General features: G+C 43.4%; 1 protein-coding gene across 1 annotated transcript; it reads left to right on the forward strand.

The window, feature by feature from the left end:
* The first annotated feature begins 356 nt into the window (after positions 1 to 356).
* strip2 (striatin interacting protein 2) lies at positions 357 to 22468 on the forward strand. Its single transcript, XM_076111743.1, has 22 exons — positions 357 to 467; positions 4029 to 4098; positions 6017 to 6091; positions 9324 to 9458; positions 9789 to 9909; positions 10805 to 10873; positions 11736 to 11842; positions 12064 to 12191; positions 12463 to 12651; positions 13251 to 13301; positions 15861 to 16093; positions 17034 to 17099; positions 17184 to 17247; positions 17557 to 17628; positions 17823 to 17897; positions 18181 to 18278; positions 18802 to 18928; positions 20073 to 20173; positions 20440 to 20506; positions 20614 to 20718; positions 20940 to 21144; positions 22218 to 22468. The coding sequence occupies exons 1-22, from the start codon at positions 357 to 359 to the stop codon at positions 22466 to 22468; spliced, it is 2520 nt and encodes an 839-aa protein (XP_075967858.1).
* Positions 22469 to 22996: the final 528 nt, after the last annotated feature.

Consider the following 22996-nt stretch of genomic DNA (forward strand, 5'->3'; position numbering starts at 1 on the left):
TGATATAATTGTTACGAGTATTAAACGAGCTGTATTAGTCCTACTTTTGCATGTAGAGCCATCAACTCTCCACATTAGCGCGCTGACATGCGTAACACCACCTCGTTTAACTTTCAGGTGGTCAGCTGATGCTCCTCTCTGCTGTTGACTCTCTAACCCCGCCCTCTTGGAGCGCACGGGGACAGTGAACCAAACAGAGAGGGGGGAGCACGAGCAGTAGCAGGAGGAGGAGGAGGAGATCCACAACTTGGGCTTCTGGAGCCGGTGCTTCCCCTGGCGCGGTGCAGTCACAGCTCACCACCGGACCGGTATGCACTATCTGCGGAGAGGGAAGTGAGCCGCACCGACTGAGAAAGATGCAGGCGGAGGACATGGAGGTACCTATCATTAATAACCTTAACGGTAACGGCGACAGGCAGAGGCCAAAAGGGAAAGATGTGTTCAAGGATCAGCAGAAGGAGTCGGAGGTAAATTGAAGAGGCGATTATGTGCAGTCGGTTACAACCCGCTTATGGTACAGGAGCGCGCTGGAGGTGTGTGTGTGTGTGTGTGTGTGTGTGTGTGTGTGTGTGTGTGTGTGTGTGTGTGTGTGTGTGTGTTCGTGTGTTGTTGCTGGGTAGCTTTCCGTCCAGCTGAATGTCCTTTCCATTGCAGTGAGTCGACGTCTTGGCTGGGAAGCATGCAGACAGGCAGGCAGGCAGACACCGAGGTGTTATTTTGGCAACCGGCTCCTATAAATAACCCCCAGCAGTAATCTCAACGTGGAGAATGCAGGAGGTGAAATGTGAAGTCCGAGTACCCTCACCACCAAGCATGTCTCAAAATTATAGTCATTTGATATTTATATTTATTTTTTATTCTCCTGCGGTAAATATTCCATGAATTATAATCTCCTTATCGATCATAGTTAACATTGTGTTTGTGTCTGTCAGTATATTGGTTTATTGACTCGAATTAAATACATTTTGATTGTCTATGTTAAAGTAATTCATCAAGTCGCACCTTAATAGTACACATTTGCAGGTTAATTAAAGCTTCACAAAGGCAAAATAGTATCACTTCATATCATTGTAAATGTGTTAATGTGTCTCTGGTAATATGTAATACTATGTATTGTATAAGAGCATGAGTGCACTTGTTACTGCACTTGAATTTAAGGCAGCAACTAACAATAATTTTCATTATGTATTAATCTGCAAACTATTTTCACACACACACACACAGAGAGAGAGAGAGAGAGAGAGAGAGAGAGAGAGAGAGAGAGAGAGAGAGAGAGAGAGAGATCGATCTCCCCTGTGTTGATGCTCAAGGGAATTAAAGAAACATCCCAGTTGAGTTTGGAAAGAATGACCACTCCGGTTTCAGGGGCAAGTCGAGTCCCCCGGCGCAGCGTGTCCCTGGGTGACAGTGGGCTCTTCCGCAGATGGAAGGTGGATGAGGCTGCTTGTTCGATTATTCATTACCTGTAATAGTAATTGACCACAACATTAACCGTGAAAGTCATTTATCGGGTAAAATTGTCCAAAAAATGTTGGTTCCAGCTGCTCAAATGTGAGGATTTGCAGCTTTTCTCTGTTTTTATGTTGTTTCAAATTTGATATATTTTGGTTGTGATCTGTTGGTTGGACAAAATAAGCATTTTGAAGACCAAATGTTCACAACTATCTGACACATAATAGATTAAATGGTGAATGAATTCATCACAAAACGGATGGATCTTGTTGAAAGAATTATGGTTTATTTCAGTTGAGCTATGAAAACTTTTAGTCTGTAATATGAGTCAAGCTCAAAGAATGCTGGATCCTACATTTCCCTTCATGTAACCATTAGCATCTTTTCATTAGACTCTCCCTGTCTTTCAAACTCCACACACCCAGTTTGTAATATTGACTTTTCTGTAATAGATTTGAAGTCTTAGCCGAGATAACCCTGATGAGATCGGCAGCGTTATTATGTCACGCTGGTGATGTCATCATTCTTTGTTGGGCTGTGTGAAATCCAAAGTTTGATGTTCTTGTCTGTTGGACAAAAGAAGATATTTGGAGGCAGGTATTGATTGCCTTTTTAGAGACCGAACATATAAATGAATCAAAATAATCAACACGTTAGTCGACAATGAAAATTATTTCTTAGCCCCGTAACAGACTGAAGCATCGGACGGAAGGATGAAATGGGAAGTGAATGTTGGGAAAAGTGGGCCTTTCAATAGAGCTTGTTGATTGGCATTGATTTTTACATTTTACAGTGAGTTAAGCAATAAAACCCCATGATATTAATGGACTAATGATTTCAACACATATGACGGCGGGTACTGAGAGCGGTGTCCGTAATCAACGTCTTGCAGCTGGATCAATAATAAGCAGATGCAATAAACGCCATAAACGACATACCATCATGTGTAGTGTGTAGGAAGCTGAAGGGACTGAAGAGGAGACTAAAGAGCATGACTTTATAAGACATTATGGTGCTTTTAACTGCAAGGCCACCCTGTACTGTCTTCTTCTTAATGCACTGGAATTTAAAGAGTGGAGAAGTACGTTTGGACGCCTCCAAAATAGAATGCCACTTCGGTTGATTTCATGATGATTTCCAGAACTTGTTGCAGATGGTAAAAGTGAGGCAGCACGTGGCCACAAACGCCCACAGGCTTCCTTCACTCGCGATCAGAGGTGTGGGTCATTTAGTCGAATCATCTGCGCTTCCAGGTGCTTCTCATTTCCTGGTTTACAAGTGCAGTAATGACATCTTATCTCGTAAAACAAACTTCCAGCTGCCCGTCCTGTATATTTCAGTTCGTGCTGACTTGGTTGCAGCAGGTATTTATAGGAGACCGTTCCATGACAGCATGCAGACTTGTTTAACCAGGATAGATGACTCAGAGCACATCCTTATTTACAGTCCTGGCCTTGAGGCAATTCTGACAGGGTTAAACACATCTAACACTCGTAGCTTTTAGCCTCCCAGTGCTGCCAGGAGGGATTTTCTTTTTCATTCTCATTAACATAAAATGTATCTTTAATCGTCCCTTTAGGGAAATTTCATCAGTTCACATCCTCTACTGAAAAAGAAAGATAAAAAAAACCCAAGAATGTTGCAGCCACCAGCCTATTCTCTTCCAACTATTAAGCCTCCATTTGCCCCAGGCGGTAATCATAACCAGGTTACACTCTCAAGGTTATTGATATCATGAAGTGCTCATCTATTTTAGAGAGAAGAAGTCCTTTCCCAGGGTTGGAAAATTTGGGCCTCTTATGTGAGCGTGTCTGCCCGCCTCCTTCTAAGGTTATGCACTAAATGTGAGGACGTGCACATGGATCACATGCTCCTCATTCAAAAACCTGCTGATACCACTTTGTCATCGGGCTCAAAACAAGGCTTGTCTTTTTTTTAAGAGTTAATATTTTGGGACGTGCAAGGTTGCAGCAAACATTTGTGCAATTTGCATGGAGCCGGCGAGCGTGTGCTAAAAAAAAACGTAACGTGTGCAGTCTGTCTCGTGCTAATCACAGGGTGAGGATAAAGTCAGAGCCAGGAGAGACCCTCGACTGCATACGGGAGCTAATCTGCTCTGAAACGAGGGGCCGGGTTGACTCTCTTTCCTCACTCATTACTCACTGCAGTTTATTGCTCCACCGAACATCTGGGTCTTTTGTTAGGGAGAGAATCAGTCTGATCAAAGCTGTAGCTGGTTGTGGAGAGCATCTGTAATTGTGAGTCGGATGTGAGAGAGAGAGAAAGAAAATGTAAATGACTAATCAACGCCGCCTAGATATTCAGCAGCCAATCAAAACTCAAAAGTGCACACGATGAAACAAAACTGTCAACGAGCCTGAAGAGTGTGCGTGGGTGATGTGTGGAGTTGAAGTGCGTGACCGTAAGTGGAGTACAGAGTAGTGGTACAGTAGGTGTTGGAAAATGTGAATTGCCTGCAGTATGTTTATGCACGTGGGTGTCAGGACATCTGTGATTTAGCCGAGATCAGTGTCGTACTATAATGTATACGCAAATGTGTGTTTTTCTCTTCGCAGAGCTCCATGGAGTCTCCAAACCTGGAGTTTGAGTACGGAGACACAGATGCACTGACTGCTGAGCTTTCAGGTAAGACTGGCCAGCCGCTAAACACCACACATTTCTTCCAAGTGGTTAGAAAATGAACATTTATGTCCCTGATAACTGCAACAAAAGCTTGCACCACATTCTCATACAGTAGCAGCTGCATTCAATGTACTTACTCTTAGTTAGAGTGATACGATTAGATTTGGTTCAATAAATGTATGTAATCTAAGAAGAAGTATTTGTGATTCTGCCACCATGTCTGCTACATATATTGTTTATTAAAATCTGGTTTTCTCACAATGGGGTATGCAAGTCTTTAGCCATGCTAGTAAAATGGACCTAGCAATGGTGACGTCGTTCCATCACTTTGGTCCAGACTGAAACATCTGAACCGCTATATGATAGATTTTCATGACATTTTGTCCAGACATTCATGGTCCCCAGGGGATGAATCCCACTGACTTTGATGATCCCCTGACTTTTCCTCTTTTGCCAAGTTGAGGTTGACAATTTTTGCTTTTCGAGAAATATCTCAACAACTACTGCATCGACTGCCGTGACATTTTGCACAGACATTCATGGTACTCAGAGGATGAATTTGAATGAATTTGATGATCTCCAGACTTTTCTTAGTGCCATCAGGTGGAAGTTTGTCCAGTATTTTAGTGAATGACCAAAACTAATCTGCAAAACTAATGACATTCCCATCAGCCTAGCATGCTAACACACTGAACTATAACACAACAATGATACCTTCTTAGCCTCAGCATGTTAGCATTGTTTTTGTGAGCGTGTCAGGATGCTAACATTAGCATGTAGCTCAAAGCCCAGCTGTGCTTTTTGTACATTCTCTCAGAGCCCTATGGCTGTCGACTCTTAGTCTTGTTGTGGCACAAACGGCCATTTGTAAATCTGGATTGTCATGTACCTTCATGCACACGTCCGGCCTGGTTACTTGCTTGAATCTGTCCTTCTTTGCACTTTCCTCAGCTTTTATCCAATTCTCTTTTCATGTCAAACTGATTCAGACTTAAAACTAGTGACTGGTCAACGTGAGAATTCCTGCAGTAATACCTCTGGTTCTACTTAGCATACAGACTACAATGTGCTATCGATTGTAAAATATAATGCTGTTTCTGCATTCCTCCGGTTTTTTCTTCAGCTGTTTTATGTTACAGCGTTGTTCATTAAAACAAGACAAAAAGCTGACACACTGCCGAAGGCACAGAACAAAATATTGTCGTCGTGACATGTTTTCCAGACATAGGACACATTGTACGACTCATTTTATGCGTAATCATCAGAACTATGATTATACATTCAGAACTACTGTATTGTTCCAGCATCTGTGTATCTGGTAACAGCTCATGCATGGCTTGGATCTTGAATTATAAATGCCCAAAGGTGCATAAAAGACAGAAGAATAGAAGTCAACGATGCTCATAGATGTTTCTGATTGTACTTTATAGTTTATTTTAGGTGTATAATTTCGATTGATTGTCCTCCTGGTGGATGGCATGTGGCAGCTGAGTGTTAGTCACATTGGCATACGCACACAAACAGACTTGACAGTCACAGCGGCTTTCTAGCGACAGCTTCGTGGGGTCGCGTAGTGACGCCTGTTCTGAGAACAGGAGGAGAAGCATGGCGACGGGACGAATCATTCGACTGCGCAGGAAACAGATGAGATCACCACTGAGGAGACAGGAACTTTTTTGTTTTTGTTGGGTAGCACAGTTTACCTGTCTCCTATTTCTATTATATTATGTTCTATTCTATTTAGGGCTGTAACTACCCATTTGTTTCATCATCGATTAATCTGTTATTTTTGATTCAATGATTAATTATTTGATCTATGAAACCTGATGATGTAAAAATAAAAATTTGCTTAAAAAAACTATTTTGATATGTTGGCTTATTGTTTCAGCTCTAATTCTGTTGTATTGTTGTCTGTCCACAGAGCTCTACAGTTACACAGAGGAGCCAGAGTTTGCCCTAAACAGAGACTACTTTGAGGAGGACTTCAGGAGCCATGGTACTGTGTGTGTGTGTGTGTGTGTGTGTGTGTGTGTGTGTGTGTGTGTGTGTGTGTGTGTGTGTGTGTGTGTGTGTGTGTGTGTGTGTGTGTGTGTGTGTGTGTGTGTGTGTGTGTGTGTGTGTGTGTGTGTGTGTGTGTGTGTGTGTGTGTGTGTGTGAAGCACATTATAAGATCTATTAAATGGCTGTGGATATGCTGTCTGCACATCCCTTAATGTCTTAAGATCACTTGTAGGTGTGTCGTTCCCCTTGCCCTCTGTGGCTCACACGAAGAGTAAAAAAAATGAGCTCCAATTGTGCTTGAGACACAAAATTGTCTCAGAAATACTCACACTGTGTATGTAGCACAGCAAAGTAGGGTCTTGGCAAACACACAGAAGTCTACAGCCAGTAATGCTGTTTATCACAGAGACCTTGACGGCTCCTGCAACAGTGACTGCTCGCTGTCACCGAGTCCTTTTGTGTAGCTCTGACCGGCCCCGTGGGCCCCAGTTCAGGGCTTGATAAGAGTGACCATGAGTGAGATGATGAAGGTTAACTAAACAAAATGTTCACGACACAGTACACGCGTGATAAAATATGTGTTGAAGGGAATTGCAAGTGAAAGGAACAAATGGATAAAGCAGAGACATAGTCACATTGCAGCACTCAGGAACTCCTGCTGGCGCTGCAACGTTAACTTTCATTTCTATTTTTTCTTCTTCATTCCATTGAAAAAAATTATATTTTTAGAATTGTTACTTTACAAATTAGACATTGCAACTGGGATCGTTAAAACATTTCACTGCTCCGGTGCGTTTCTCAGCCTTACACCAAAAGCTGTAAAGGGATGTGTTGGGCTCAGTTTTCTCACCTCTGAAGTGCAACAAAAGCCAGCGTTGCTCTTCAGTGTGCTGCTGTGTTTTTTTTTTTTTAAGCCGACCTGTGTGAGGCGGGTGACCAGGCACATCAAAGCTCTGCTCTTATAAGCCGTTCAAAGAATGAATATCCCCACAGATTCACATGGGAGGGCCCATCCTAACCACGTGATTAATATTTGGTTACCAAGAACTAGGCAGCTCTTCCAACATGAGTTACTGTCTGACAAGAGATTATGCTTGAATACAATGTCTCTTCACCAGATATTTTTTATCATACTCTCTTGTCTTGTGTAGAAATGATGAAGTTTCATTCTAAGTAACATATTCCATAAAAAGAGAGAATAAAGAACCATAATTTGTTGTAATCTTTCACCATATGTTGCATTTGGTTGCAATGGAAGAAGGTTTTTGGGGCGATGATATTATCTAACTACATACCCCAGATATCACTCTGGTGAAAAAAGAAGTAAGAAGCCATTATGGTCTCTAGTCACTGTGGCATCTTTCCATTGGCTCGTGACAAAGAGCGAGACGAGCCTCATCCTCTTCATCTGTCACCTCCTCTCCAAGCTGAGCAGTAATGAATAGCAGGATTAGATGAGAGCTTCTCCGGCTGCTGTTTTACAGAGATAGAGCACAGAACTGCCTCTTTGCATTATGGTCTTTTCATTAGTGTGTGTGTGTATATGTGTGTGTTCAGTGGGCAATGTATGTTAGTTATCAGAGGGTGGTTCTCCTCTATGAATTGTGCTCTTTGTGTGTGTGTATGACAGGGCCACTGACAGTGTGCTCAATGTTTTTTCACCACTAACCATGACTTCCCAATCATCTGAATTACTGTGATTATCACAGTGTGTCTCATTTAAGCTCTTTACCCAAGTAAAGGACGATTTTTGGGGACAGTGCTGAAATTAGACAGCATTTTCTGTATTTCCTGACTTGAGTAGACGGCACAAGTCAGAGGAAGAAGAAGCGCTGAGCTCAACCGATCATGATGATGTTACGATGCTTTTAATGCCTTTTACTGTCCGCGTAATGAAATGAAGCGTCTAAGAATAGAAGAATAACACTGTTAAAAAAACATGGTGTGCATTTCTTTAAAAGCTGTATTTTTTGTAGTAGTAGAAGTCGCATTGCGTGCTGGTCCCTCCTCATGACATCACGGACTCTGTTAATTACGGCTCTGTCTTATTCAACACTCACTAGCTTTCAGCTATTTCCAGAGCTGAAGCATTGGGCCAGAACATAATGTTAAAAGCTAATGACAGACGCATCAAAGCAGCGGCAGTCAGCCTCTATATTTCCACACACAGTTCAACAACATGAGTACTGTGAATATCCAGATCAAGGTAGCAGTTTTACCAAAATTAGATTCAGATTCATTCTTTGTAGTCCTCTAAAGAGGAATGTAGCTTTTCACAGGCTGTAAACAAACATCAGGCAAGTTGGGAGTGGGGAGGCCAATTCAAAATTTTCAGGAGCTTGTCTTTATACGTGAGGGTGAGCATGGTGAAGTAGCAGGTGGCGCAGTACAGGAGGATGGGTTCAATACTGCTGCGATACAGAGGGAGCAGGAGGTGGCGTTTGACTGCGAGAGCCCTTAGTCTGTGGTTGGCAGAGTCTTTGTTTTAGATGTCTCTGGTGTGGTAGTCAAAGCTCAGTTTATTCTTCAAGTTGATGCCGAGGTACTTAAAGCTATCCACCATCTCCAATCGGCAGTGGGGGAAATGAGGGGGGAGTGTCACGAAGAGGAGCTCCTTCGTCATTGGTGACGTCGAGGAGGAGGTGGCAGTCTGTACACCATTGTACTGGGCGTAGCGGGCAAACCGATTGTTGGCAGGCTGTGACTGAGTCCCTGTCCTGTGAGGAGGGCGAATACGGCCGTGCTGTCAGAATATTTAAAGCACCTGCCAGGCGAGAGCAGAGCAGAGCATCTGCCACACGCGGCAGGTCAGTTATTTGCAGTCCCCACGATTTCCCGAGCAATCTCAGTTTGATTAATATTTTATGAAACATGGGGAAGGAGGACAGGAGAGATGAGCGCTATGACATGCAGAAAGTAAAGAGTAAGGGAAACACTACAGGGAGTAAAAACTGCAGCAGTAAAAAATGAGTCCATCCCCAATTTGCAGGACATGCAGACTTGCAGTTAGCTTGTAAAGTTGTCTTTGTGCATTGAGGTGGTGCTCACAATAACATTACCGTACATGACACACTGTGGCTTACATAATGTATTAAAACCAGATGATAATGAGTACAGTGACTGATAGAAAAGAGAATGAGTATGATGTTATAGTAGCCTACACTGTCTGAGGCAGAGGAAGAAGATGAAATAACTTTGCCCACTCTGTTGCCGTGTCCTTCCTGCAGCTCGAGGCCGGAGGTGGATCGAGCTGACGGTGGAGGAGCAGAGGTCCCATGTGATGAGGCTGCTGGACGCGCTGGAGGTGACGGACAGAGACAAGAGGCTGAAGGTGGCCAGGGCCATCCTCTACTTGGCTCAGGGTGCGTGGGACCAATACAGTACAACCAGCATTAGGCCTTTTTTTCACAGTAGCAGGAACAGCACAGGTGTATTACTATCTACTGACGATGGACCTGTTCTCTCCCGGTGTCCTAGTAGGCCGTGACAGTGAGCCAGCATGCACAATACCAGAACTAAATGGAATTCAGCCATCATTCATTTTCTGCTGTGATATGTCAAAGTGTCTTTCTACGCACCACGCTGTCACAGTTAGAGCTGTAAACTACTACTCTGTTTGTTGTTAACTTTTTTACTTTAACAGAAATTAGCTTCTAAAGGTCCCCCCCACCTTTTTTAAATTTATTTCCCAGGAGTGTTTGATGAGTGCGACACAGAGGTGGATGTGCTCCACTGGTCCAGACACAATGTCTTTCTGCTCTACGACATGGGCATCTTCACGGCACTGCTGGAGCTGCTTAGCATGGAGATAGAGTGAGTAGGACACGCCGAATATGCTGGGGATATGTGATGTCATCAAAACCACCAGCTACAATGTCACTTTCACCTTGGATTTGCTTGATAATAAATAAGATTACAGACTTACTGCTGCTCATGTATTTACTGGACGCGGGGGTATGGGAAAGGGACATAAAGGGCAAGTAAGCCATAGAAATAGGCAGCGCAGACCTGCAGGTGCCTTTTATAAATGTATAGGCCCCTTGGGTGATGGCCTGCAGGCAGTAAAGGAAGGGAGGGGACTCTAATAAAAAGTAAAAAGTGCCATCATGTTTCTCAGATGAAGGGAACCTTTATCCTGAAATCTGGACGTCTTTCATTGGGTGGCCTGTTATTGAAAGCTCATAGGTTCAAACCCTGAAATAGTCGGTTTCTTTCTCGCTCAGTATCCTCCCGTGTTAGAAGCTCTGGTCCCTCAGCACATCCACTCATTCCCTCCCAAGGTTTATGTGGATAGAAAGACACAGACAGACATTGAGAGAGAAAGAGATGCAGGAATACAGTAAACACACCGCCTGTGATTCCACACTTCAATCCCTCCGTTGAGGACGCGGTGCGGCAGCGCCTCCTTCAAGTCGGCTTTGTTGCTGCTGGTGTCGGCCTCAGTTGGGATCCGGCGCTTCTTTGTTGTTACATAAGCTACTCTGAGGCATCATGGCACAGTCTGTCCTATCGACATGCTGCACAGCAGAGCAGTGTAAAGCAAGGCATGAAAAGGGTCTCGCACTAAAAAATGAGACTTGAGGTTGTGTGTTTAAAAACTCTGGATCATTATAACCTTATCTTCATGCTTTTTTGTGTATGCACAGACTGGCTCTTCTTTTTCAAATAAACCACAAAAAATGATGCCAATATTTACTTGTGTCTGCAGTAACAACCAGGCATGCAGCAGTGCGGTGAGGAAGCCTGCCATCTCTCTGGCAGACAGCACAGAGCTCAGGTAAGTAATACAACCACATGACTCACAGCCTACTCCACATTCCTCTCACTTCACACAAGAAGGAAAGCAAATAAGTACAAAAATGTCTCCCAATTCCTCAATCTTAAAAAAAAAAAAAAATACAATTTTTCATGCTTCCCTATCTGTCATCCGGCCACAAGCACACATGTTTACACACACACACACACACACACACACACACACACACACACACACTTAATCCGCAACATTTAATTATATTCTTTTTCCCTCAAATTAATTTTCATTTTCTGCTTAATGAAAATTATTTTTTTTAAACAAAGAAATGCTGATCACCCCTCTACACCCACATATAGACACTCGTGTGTTCACACATAGGCAGAGCCCCGTCTGTGCATTTCCCAGTTGAACACTTTCAAATAATTACTGGCTAGAGGAGTAGATCTGCACCTAATCGCTTCCACAAAATTGAAAACCATTATAGTTATTTTGAACTGTGAGGCTTTGTTGAGCGAACAAAGCGTTCAATGGATAAAACACCGCCTGACTTACATCAGGTAATTGTGAATGCATGGTGCATTATCCTGGCAGAGAATACAAATTATTTCCTCTCAAACTTATATGCACAAGAAGATTGCATTCAATCCTCCGCTGCTTCTTGCACTTCCCTTTTCATTGCTACTCATCATTTTCTCCATCATATTATTGTCACTTGTACTTGTTGACCTTTTTAAGCCCATTATTATCGTTCCAGGCACCAGTTAAATGACCACCTCTCTCACACACACACACACACACACACACACACACACACACACACACACACACACACACACACACACACTGGATCAAGCTGAGTATTGTGTCTTTCCTTTCTTTGCAGAGTCCTACTGAGCATCATGTACTTGATAGTGGAGACCATTAGAGTTCAAACGGAGGATGACAGACCTGAATGGAGAGCAGCAAGAGAAGCCTTCAAGAATGAGCTAGGTGTGTGTGTGTGTGTGTGTTTAACAAATATAGGGCACTTCTGCTAAAATATAACGGTTGCTGTGGTAGTATACTTTTATAAATATGTAATCCTTTGACCTAAAACATCCCTGATTCATGGCCATCATTTCTCGTAAAGCACAGGAGAGTCTGTCTTAGCAGGTGCTTTCATATATTCATATATCCAATCCAAAAGACTTTGACCTTTGACCCCCCCCCAGGTTCCCCTCTGTACAACGGAGAGCCCCTCGCCCTGCTCCTCTTCACCATGGTGACCAAGTTCTGCAGCATGAATGCCCCGCACTTCCCCATGAAGAAAGTGCTACTGCTGCTCTGGAAGACAATGCTGGTTGGTACATTATGACCGTTCAAACACTGACACATAATGCATGTGAATCAATTGCTGTGCATTTCTGCATCTTTGTTCGTGTGCCTTTGTTAGTGTGTTCCCATTTGCTTATTTACCTGTACAGCCTTAATGAGAGTTTGGAATGTTTTTGTCCACAAATTGCACATATTATAAACAGGGACCACCAGAGGTAGCCATTGTTTTCCATTAAGTTCATACATCCACCTGCATTCTGTGAATCGCTGTTTCCCTCTCCATCCTTATCTTCCAGTTCACCTTGGGGGGCTTCGAGGAGCTTCAGGAGATGAAGGTGCGCGGCCGGGAGAGTCTGAACCTGCCCCCGCTGCCAGAGGACAGCATCAAGGTGGTCAGGGCCATGAGAGCGGCCTCGCCCCCGGCCTCTGCCATGGAGCTCATTGAACAGCAGCAGCAGCAGAAGAGAGGTCGCCGCAGCCGCAGGGTACAGACCCCCCCCCCCCCCCCCCCCCCCCTCCACGAACCACACGCAATCAGTAGTGTTTGTTACTTTACAGCGCACACACACACACACACACATTCACTTCAAAAAACGCATACTCATTTAACTTTTTTAGACAGGGGGACATAAATGCAACATTTGAATATGCGTTCATTGAAAACTACGGGTGATCAAAAACAAAACGTGCAGATGTCATCATATGTGAGACAGTGTTTCAAAAGGTGTGTTTGCTACCTTTAACCCTACAGTATAACTGAACTTTATCACTAACATGACATTGTAAATGCTACCTACATGTAAGACTAATTTTTCCATTATTCGCCCTTTTATTGTTGAACCGCTTCATCTGTTTCTAAAGTGATCCCACAGACTTCCTCCCTTAACTCATTTTCTAACTATTTTCCGGGTCCGGCTTTCCAAAAGTTCTTAAGCGCCAACATCACTGGTTCTCTGTTGTAAGTCAGCGATGCCAGCGATGTTATTGGTGCTGGGGCGGCTCTGCTTTAGAGCTTTGACTGGACAGGCTCTCTCTCTAACTGCACTCTGGTCTCTCATTGCCCCTCTTCCTTGTGTTCCCACAGAGTGCCTTTGTTGATAGCTTGGAAGGAGACAGTCCCTTTCCCAAGAAGCAGGTCTTTACCCACAAATTCCATCTTTTCCTTCTGCATTTTCTCTCTGCACTGAGCTGGCCTTTTTGCACTCGTCTCCCACATCCCCGCCACCCACTTTTCTCTCTCTTCTTTCTGCACTCCCTTCTCTTTCTTTGTCTTTTCCTATTCTCCTCCCCCTCCTGTCATTTAAACTCATCCAATCATACCAGGATGCACCAAAAACTGAGGAAGCAATATTTAACATGTCAGAAATGTGACCCTTTTTCACACAATAATATTTTTTTCTGCCAAAGGAAGTTGAATTACACTCTATATAAACCATATTGTCTAAACACTCCAAACTATTGGACAAAATCAATCGTCTACTATGAAAGAAATGAATCAGAAACCAGAAGTTTGATGCTCCGAGTGGTTTCGGTGCAATCCTACTCGCTGCCTCATTTCCAATACTTAAAGGAACAGTTTGACATTTGGGAAATACACTTTAACATATTCCGCTGAGAGTTAGATGAGAATGTACAGTATATACCACTTTTGTGTCTGAATGCTAGTTATGAGGCTACACCAAACAAACGGTTATCTTAGCTTAGTGTAAAGATTGAAAACTTGGTATCGATCTTCTCATCTAACTCTCAATAAGAAAGCAAATACCCGTTTTTTTTAAAATGTCAAAATCTTCCTTTAATTCAGTCATCACCAATGCATATTTGGTCTTCACTTTACTTGTTTAAACTTACTTGTTCCTTTATTTTGTTCTTCCTCTTTTCATGCTTATCTTTTAATTTCCCACGCATACATGCCTATATCCTCCATTCCCCTTTACACTTTTAAAAAATCTTACTTCCATCCTCCTTATGCCCCTAATTGTTCCAACTGTTTTCGACTTATATTCAGTTTCCTTTTTTTTCTTCCTTATATTTCTCCTTGCTTTTATCATCCTGCTCCTCATCTTCCTCTCTGTCCTCCTACTCTCCTTTTCTCCTTTTCCTCCCATGCCTATTCCACCATTTACTTCTCCTTCCACACCATCCACTAACACCTCATACTATCCCTCCCTTCTTCTACTCACCCTTTTTTCGTCTTCCTCCTCCTCCTCCACTGTGGGCTGCTCAGTTTGGATGGGGGGGAGGGAGGGGTTTGAGAAACGGGGCTGACTTGCTGGCTGTTGTCATTGGCGCTGGAGCGGTCACTATCCACTGTCCCTTAAAGTCACTTCCGACATCTACCTCTAGTAGCATCTCCCCTGTAGTTTTCATCACATCGCTACCAGGTTTGTCCGCAAAAATCACCTTGCACTGCAGACTCTGGACTAGGGGTCAATGTCCTTAAAATGCATTCATTGAGGAGGTGAATTGAGATCGTAACGACCGTACTTTCTCTTCTGTGGGTGTTGCATTTGGGTCTCAGTTGACCTCTCTCTCTCTCTCTCTCTCACATGGATGTCATTGAAAGCGGTTGTCCCCTAACCCTGATAGAAAAAACTACACTACAGTAGCTTTACCTGCCACATACCAGAGAATGGCTTCTCCATAGAGAATGACTCACAACACGGTTTCACCTCCTCCTCCCTCCCTCCCTCCTCCCAACCATACACTCACTACACCCCTCACATAGTCCAGCATTGGTACTACCACTGGTGCACCATACATCGACTGCACTAGCTCAGCTAATGTCCAAAACGCTGACTCATGCCTGATGCTTGCACTATTGTCACAGTCATTCATCGGAAACAATTGTTTGAACTGCGACACTTGAGTGTTTGTGAATGTGTGTTTTGCACTTGAGCTGAAATGGGTTTCTTTTTGTAGATAAGAGCTCAATATAAGTCTTAGCCTTTTGCTTGCGTTGTTTTTCTGTATCTTTTGAAGTGCAGATGCATGGTAAGTTCAATCTGAAATGTTGCTTGACGTCTCTGTGGTTGCCTTTGGACAGAGCCAGGCTAGCTGTTTATGCTAAGCTAAGCTAACCGTGTCCTGGCTGTAGCTTCAAATCTAACGGACAAGTATGCAAGTGGTATCTATTTTCTCTCTCAGTCTCTGCAAGAAAGGGAATAAGAATGTTTCCCAAATTGTTGAACCCTTTAAAAAAAAAGGATGATATTGCTGTTTCCTTTTTAAAGTGTGTACCAGTCCTTTAGCATACATTTATACTGAAAACCTTAATGCTAAATTTGGATTAAATGTTATTTATTAGGCTGCTCACATCCGATATATCAGAAATACAGTCTGTCATTAAGACACATCAGTGTTGCATACCTATGGCGATAAAAAACGTATCTGCTCCACTATAGCTGCAGTATGAATGCAGCCTGCTGTGTACTTTACATTATTCCTGCGAATGTCTTCATACAGTTAGTGCAATTGGGAGATGTTGTTAAGGGGTTAAAGGTAATATATATATCAGGTAAAGTTTATGTGGTTGATTTAGGTCATTCCTCAGATTTGCAGTTTTACAACTGGACTTTGCCACACGTTAAATATAAGGTGGGCTAATTACTCATCTTATGTGTTTATAGGTCATTTCACTTGTTATAAGCAGTCCTGCCAGTGCAGTTGACCGCCTGTCCTCTCTCTCTCCCAGCCCCTGGTCAAGCAGGACAGCCTGGACACATACAACGAGCGGGACCCTTTCAAGAACGACGACGCCCGGGACGAGGAGGAGGACCCCGAGGACACAGACAGCGGCATCGAGGGCGAGGTGGACCCCTTGGATCGCGACGTCATCATCCAGCCCCCACCTCCGCCGCCTCCCCTCAGGCCTCCCACAGAACGGGTCAACTTCCCCAAGGGCCTTCCCTGGGCCCCTAAAGTCAGGTTAATTAACAGTTTTCATTTCTGCACTTTGGAGTCTGAAACAAACACCCATTAACTGTAAAATACTGGTAAAGAGTATTTGGACGTTGGACAGCTTTAACAATTACAAGCTGCAGTTACATGCCTCTTCTCAAAGAATTGAAAAAAGTTCTTTAAACTGCCCTATTATAGCCTTACTTCAGGATAGAAAACAGCTTTAGTAAGACCTTTCTATGATTAAATAATACTGATACTCATTGTAGCTGCTAAAATAATCCCTTTGTTAGTTTAAAAACACTTAGCTCCATTCCATTGAATAAAAGCTCTAAATTTGCCATTTTGACCACTGTAGAGTAGAGAAAACCTCCCACCCACAGACACGACTTCGCACCATTTGGCTGGCAGCTGGTGTCAGTTTCCCACCCTGATTCTGTGCCACCATTTGAGTTAGGTTAAAACCAAATTAGAAAATCGTCTCACAGTTTTCTCCCCTCGCTGTCATCCAGCAATATGCTTTCCATCTGTGTATTCCTGACAGTGTAGCGTGTGGTGTCTTCCCAGGGTGCATGAATAATGCTTCTGACAGAGGACATAAAGTAGTAAAGTGCTTCATAGCAGACCATTTATTATGCATTCATGATCAGAAAACCTATATTCTGTCTGTCTATTAGCGAACCTTATCATTAATTGTGCGTATTGCTATGTCTTTGGATCAAGAGTGCTGCGACATACAGGGCTGATTTAGTAGGAGGCTCACGGAGAGCAGCAGCACACAGTGTGACTGATGAGATTTGAGGAAGCTAATGCGTGCTGTGGCTCTTCTGCGTGTTTGTGTGGGTGATGCGCACACATGCGAGTGCTCCCCTGAAAACTGTCCGTTTGGTTGCTTGTTCATATGTGGGACAGCAGGTGCCCTCAAATGAATCCAAAAGCTTACTGCAGCCTGTCTTTGTGTGTGCAGGGAGAAAGACATCGAGCACTTCCTTGAGACCAGCAGGAACAAGTTCATCGGGTTTACTCTGGGAAAGTAGGCATTTCATTTGAGACGTTTAAGATATCCTTTTAAACTGTGTCTTCTTCCAGTCTGGTGTAACTGTGCGTTGTTTTGCAGTGACACAGATACCCTGGTGGGCTTGCCCAGACCCATCCATGAGAGCGTCAAGACTCTTAAACAGGTGATTGGGGGAAATCACTGCCTCATATAGCATCTCATTCACTCACTCACTAATACCCAGATTTCCCAGTGTTATTCTCCTTTTTCTACTGTGCCTTGGCTCATTATGGTCAGAGTGCGTCTTAATCAATACTCTCTTTCTGCTGAATCCCACATAAAAATCCATACCTTTTTGTTTTAACAAACTGTAGTTACACACAGGAATACCCCTGTGGGTGTCAGGTAGCAATGCTATAACGGTGTTTGAAGAAGTATTAATTGTATATGTATAATTTGTGTTATATTCTTATGGTTTTCTTGTCTTCTCCAGCACAAATATGTGTCCATCGCTGAAGTCCAGATCAAAAAGGAGGACGAGCTGCAACAGTGTCCCATGAGTCTGGTCAGTAATGTCCCCGTGAAATGATTGAACAATCACGACAGTAACTCTGTAAATCTATTTCTATTGTTTTAAAGCAACACGGACAGAAGAACTGAATATTTAATGTGGTGAATATTCAATCAAGATAGGAACATGGCTGTGTTATTGGGTCCTAAACGTGAGTGTTTTGTGGATGTGAATTCAATTTTGTTTAGGGAGATGAGGAGGTGGCGGAGACGCCAACAGAGATGCTTTACCTGGGCATGCTTCCTAACCTCTCCCAGTACGTGGTGAGTGGCTCATGATGAACAATTCCTCCTCAAACTGTTGACCCTGGATTCACACCATCTTGCTACCAAATGTATGTTCTCTTGGCTGTTTAAAAACACTGTAAACCAACAGAATCTCTGTTCTACAGTTGGTACAGTTTCTCCCAAAAAGGGAAAATGTATTATTAATATGCAGGATTTCTTTTTTGAAAAATTCTGTGTATCAATAGCCTGTCATCACTAATACACATATATTGTAGCTAAACAATTATTTGATAGATCTCTGCATTGTCACCTGTGTCAGATTGCCCTCCTGAAGCTGCTGCTGGCTGCAGCTCCAACCTCCAAAGCCAAAACTGACTCCATTAACATCTTGGCTGATGTGCTGCCTGAGGAGATGCCGTAAGTACTGTGGAAAGCACTGTGACTATTTTATCTGTTTCTAATGGTGCTGGGTTGTTTTTTGTGTGCATAAATTTGCACACATCTAGAGCCACATTCAGATCAGACAGCTAAACATAAAAGATGCATGTATTTTGTCAAATTTCACCACCATTTACAGCTGCACATAACCTTATCAGGCTCATTTTCTATGTTTCTTTTTTTGTTTCTGTCTGGAAGAAAATTTAACATTTGTGTGGACAGAATACAAGTGAAAATGCATTTATTCTGAAATTGTTTTATGGTCCGCAGTATGTCCTAGTTTTAGACAAGCTGACACTCAACCAGAGATCTGAAAGACAGTTTCCCTGTTGAGAAACCTTAGGTGCATCATTGACAGACTTATCAGAATATCTGCTTGTTTTCGAACAGTCAGTCTCTTAATAGTTAAGTTTTTCTTTTACTGAGACAAAGCTGTATTATCATTCGAGACCTGAAGGCCTTACTGTGTGTGTTTGTGTGTGTGTGTGTGTGGGTCCTCCAGTATCACAGTCCTTCAGAGCATGAAGCTGGGAATTGACGTGAACCGTCACAAGGAAATCCTCGTCAAGGCCATCTCTGCTCTGCTGCTGCTGCTCCTCAAACACTTCAAACTCAACCACATTTATCAGGTTACACGCACGCGCACGCGCACGCACACACGCACACACACACACAAACAGTCCTCCCTCCTACAGGCACCTCACATTATCATTCTGTCCTTTTACATTATTCTTCTCCTTCTCCATCTCGCCTTCCCCATGCACAAACGCACCCTATTATCCATGCACCTCCCCCCCATGCTACCTCCAATACCCTCCACCTGATTATCCAGTCAAGCGTGCCATTTCTTTCCTCCTTTCATCCTCCTCTCCACCCCCCCACTTTTGGACCTCCATCCCCTCCTCACATCTCGCAACCTCCTGCATCAGCCGGATAGACTCACAGTTGGTCCATTCGTCTCAATAAAGATGGAAAACAGATTGAAAGAGAGCATCTGGTTTGAAATCTGCTCTTTTTTTTAATAGAGCAGATTTGGCCCCATTTCAAGCACTTGTATCTTGTTTTATTTATCAGTAGTTTTTCGGTTCAGAGCGATGGGGACGGGGATATCTTCTGTTACTAAGAAGGGACATTCCTTCAAACTCTTAATGGCTGCTCTGTAGAGTTGTAGTGGTGGCGCCCTCTGCTGCCACACAACTATATTACATCAGCAGAATGCAGCTGCAGTGGGAAGTCAAATTGATTAGTCTACTCTAGTACATTATTTGGCACCTGCAACAAATACTCTATGATAAGAACTGCTTTTGAGGATACATCTATTATGTAAGAATAGGAAGCATTACATCCAGTAAACAAGGTAAAACAGCACATTTAATTCAACCACAGTCAATGAAATTCATCCGCAGACTCGCCTGCTTTTAATCTTAGTAAAGCTTCTTGGATGAGGTGAAGGATTTGTATGGCTGCTGTGTGAGAATAGAATTCCTGGTTCTTGACTTTCTCCCCACACAGAAAACTCATCATTCAGGATTATCAGCTACAGGATTCATATTTTATTCTCTTTTGTCCTTTTATGAGTTATAGATTTTCCCATCAACATCATAATCAGACCTTTATCTCATCTAAAAAGTACTTAATGACCACAAAAGCAGAATCATAACAAAAACAATTATTACTCCGTTAAAATGAAGAAGAGTTGAATTTGTAGTTGTTGCTTTTTTCCCCAGAGTGTAAACAAATTATTCCACTCTGCCGCCTCTTCTTTCCCCGCAGTTCGAGATTGTCTCCCAGCACCTGGTGTTTGCTAACTGTATCCCACTCATCCTCAAGTTCTTCAATCAGAACATCATGTCCTACATCAGTGCCAAAAACAGGTAGGATCCTTGTCTCCTACTCTGTACCTTTCACAGAAAGCGCTGCACTTCTCGTTTCGCTGTACGACAACAGACGAGCTTGGTTTGGTGCAACAGACGCAGGAAAATTGTATCATTGTGTCTCCATTTCCAGTGAGTCGTGCTGGAAATGGCTACCGAGATGATGTTGTAAAAGTCAGGGATTCTGGACAGATTCAAGTGATGTTACAGTGCGTAAAGTTGACGGGTAGATTTGGGAAGTGATCAGTGTGTTTCTTTCATTGCAGCATATGTGTGCTGGACTTTCCCCACTGTGTGGTCCATGAGATGCCTGAGCTCACAGCCGAGAGCCTGGTGAGTGAAAACACTGTCAGCGTGACACCTGATGGATCCTCACTGGACAAAGGTCGAGTCTTTCTAAAGTGTCATCCTGACGTGCGTGTCCTGCGTGTGTCTTTTAGGAAGCGGGAGACAGCAACCAGTTCTGTTGGAGAAACTTGTTTTCTTGTATCAATCTGCTGAGAATATTGAACAAGCTGACCAAGTGGAAACACTCCCGAACAATGGTGAGTCATTCTTCTGAGTGCACACCCTGTGGGCCCTTGGATGTGCGAAGAGAAAATGAAAAAACAAATTGTCCCATTATGAGCGTGTACAAATCCATCAGCACAGAGCAGCCAGTCCATTTCCATTGGTATATTACACAATGAAGTGTTTGCAGTGTGCCTTTGGTTCACCACAGCACGCTCAAACATGCTCCTCTAGTCAATTTTGATTCCTTTTTCAGATGCTGGTGGTGTTCAAGTCCGCCCCCATCCTAAAGAGAGCTCTCAAGGTGAAGCAGGCCATGATGCAGCTCTACGTCCTCAAGCTGCTTAAGATCCAGACCAAGTACCTGGGCCGCCAGTGGAGGAAGAGCAACATGAAGACCATGTCAGCCATCTACCAGAAGGTCCGCCACAGGCTCAATGACGACTGGGCCTATGGAAATGGTAAAAAGCAGTCTGTGGAGCCAGATTCATGAAGGCTGGCCACAGTTCATTACAAATGACATGCTTTGATTTAATTTTAGATTTTTAAGTTTTGATATGGGACATTAACTGATTAGATACCAACAGCAGCTCTACGTTTTTTTTAATTTTATGAATCCTTTTTTTTTGTTGCCTTCTACAGAATTTTTCACAATTTATACAGCCAATAACTCATAATACAAAGAGTTCACAATCCAAACAATAATTAATTAAGTAACCAAGAAAGGAAAATGATAAAATAAACAATATTAAAAGGATTGATAGAATGTTTTCTAGATCAAGTTATATTGAAAAGGAAATCTGTTGTAATTTTATTTCCATCAAGCAATTTGTACCTTTTTTGACACGGTATGTCGGTTAGTATGGAAGGGTTATATTTCTTTGTTACAGCTCTAACTCATGATTTATGGTGTTCAGAGTATTATATCAAAGAAATGATCAAATGCAGCTTAAATTAAAAAAAAAAATGATGTCATTCTCCTGGACCCAGCTCAATTGGCCTCTCGGATCTTCATAAAAGAAACGGTCATGGAGATAATTAGTCCCAGCAGTCGTCCTTAATCGTCACACTTTGCTGGTTAATACAACAGACGGCAGTGTAAAGATCACATTCACCCCACACTCTGTAAACATAACTTAATATAGGTTAATACATTGTAATTCTTCATTTAATGGTCGATGTGTACATCTGTGCATGTGTACCCGTCTGTCTGTATGTACTGTGCGTGTGTGAAATACAACGCTCCACCAGCCATTGGCCAACAGCCTGGATGGTGTTGCCATGGTAACAGAGAAAGGGGGACTTCTCAGGGTCAACGTCCCTCACGGGAGACCTGTCACCATGAGTGTTAGAGAGAAAGATGGATAGAAAGTAAAAGAGGGAGAGAATAAGGTAGAAAATAAAGAGAGGGGGGAATCCACTAAGACAAAGGATATTGGTAGATTCAAGGGGAAAAGTCTAAGTGTGAACATTCAAACATATATTAAAGGAAGGGTCCTGCAGACTGATGAAGTGTCGCCTCCTCTCACGCCAGATATCGACGCGCGCCCCTGGGACTTCCAGGCGGAGGAGTGTGCCCTGCGGGAGAGCATCGAGAAGTTCAACAGCCGGCGCTACGACAAGAACAAGAACGGAGACTTCGTGCCCGTGGACAACTGCCTGCAGAGCGTGCTGGGCCAGCGCGTGGAGCTGCCCGAGGACTTTCACTACAGCTACGAGATGTGGCTGGAGAGAGAGGTCTTCTCCCAGCCGATCCAGTGGGAGGGGCTGCTGCAGAATCCCTGATGGAGGGACAGGGATGGAGAGTGTGGGGTTAGGGTTGGGGGGTGGGTGTGTTGGTTGTGGAGAAGTCCCACACTAGCCTCTTTGGTTTCAGGGTGAGTTATGGAGTCCGCGGAGAGGAGGAGGAGGGAGGAATGGGGTTATGCTTCTCATCCGTGATGGACGGATGGGGGAGGGTGAAGAGAAAGAAGCTGGAGATGGAGAAGCCACCTTCCAGGCTTTGCCGTGATGGGAGAAGATGGAAGATGAAGTGTAATATGGAGCAAATTTGACGAACGATTGGAGCTGCCTACTCTGTGCTCAGCACAAATGGATGCCACACACACACACACACACGACGCTAACGTGCCTATGACTACTGTGAACACACATGGACGCGGCAAGAACAGAGGTAGCGGTTGATAAGAAACCGCTGTAGCAGGAGACTGTTTCGGCCAGTTATACTGCCCCCCCCCCCCAAAATATCTTCACCACTTTGTCAATTTATATGTCCCCCTTTTTTTAAATGTTGGTGCTTTTTTGAATCCTCAG

This window comes from Anarhichas minor, unplaced genomic scaffold (assembly GCF_050575085.1).
Source record: "Anarhichas minor isolate MPS153535 unplaced genomic scaffold, ASM5057508v1 ptg000045l, whole genome shotgun sequence".
Taxonomy (NCBI): domain Eukaryota; kingdom Metazoa; phylum Chordata; class Actinopteri; order Perciformes; family Anarhichadidae; genus Anarhichas; species Anarhichas minor.

Excerpts from the sequence above, each read along its gene's own strand:
- strip2 (XM_076111743.1), top strand. The coding sequence starts at position 357 with ATGCAGGCGGAGGACATGGAGGTACCTATCATTAATAACCTTAACGGT. Across the intron at positions 11,843-12,063 it reads AGCCTTCAAGAATGAGCTAG|GTTCCCCTCTGTACAACGGA; the intron begins GTGTGTGTGTGT and ends ACCCCCCCCCAG. Across the intron at positions 18,279-18,801 it reads GTGCTGCCTGAGGAGATGCC|TATCACAGTCCTTCAGAGCA; the intron begins GTAAGTACTGTG and ends TGGGTCCTCCAG.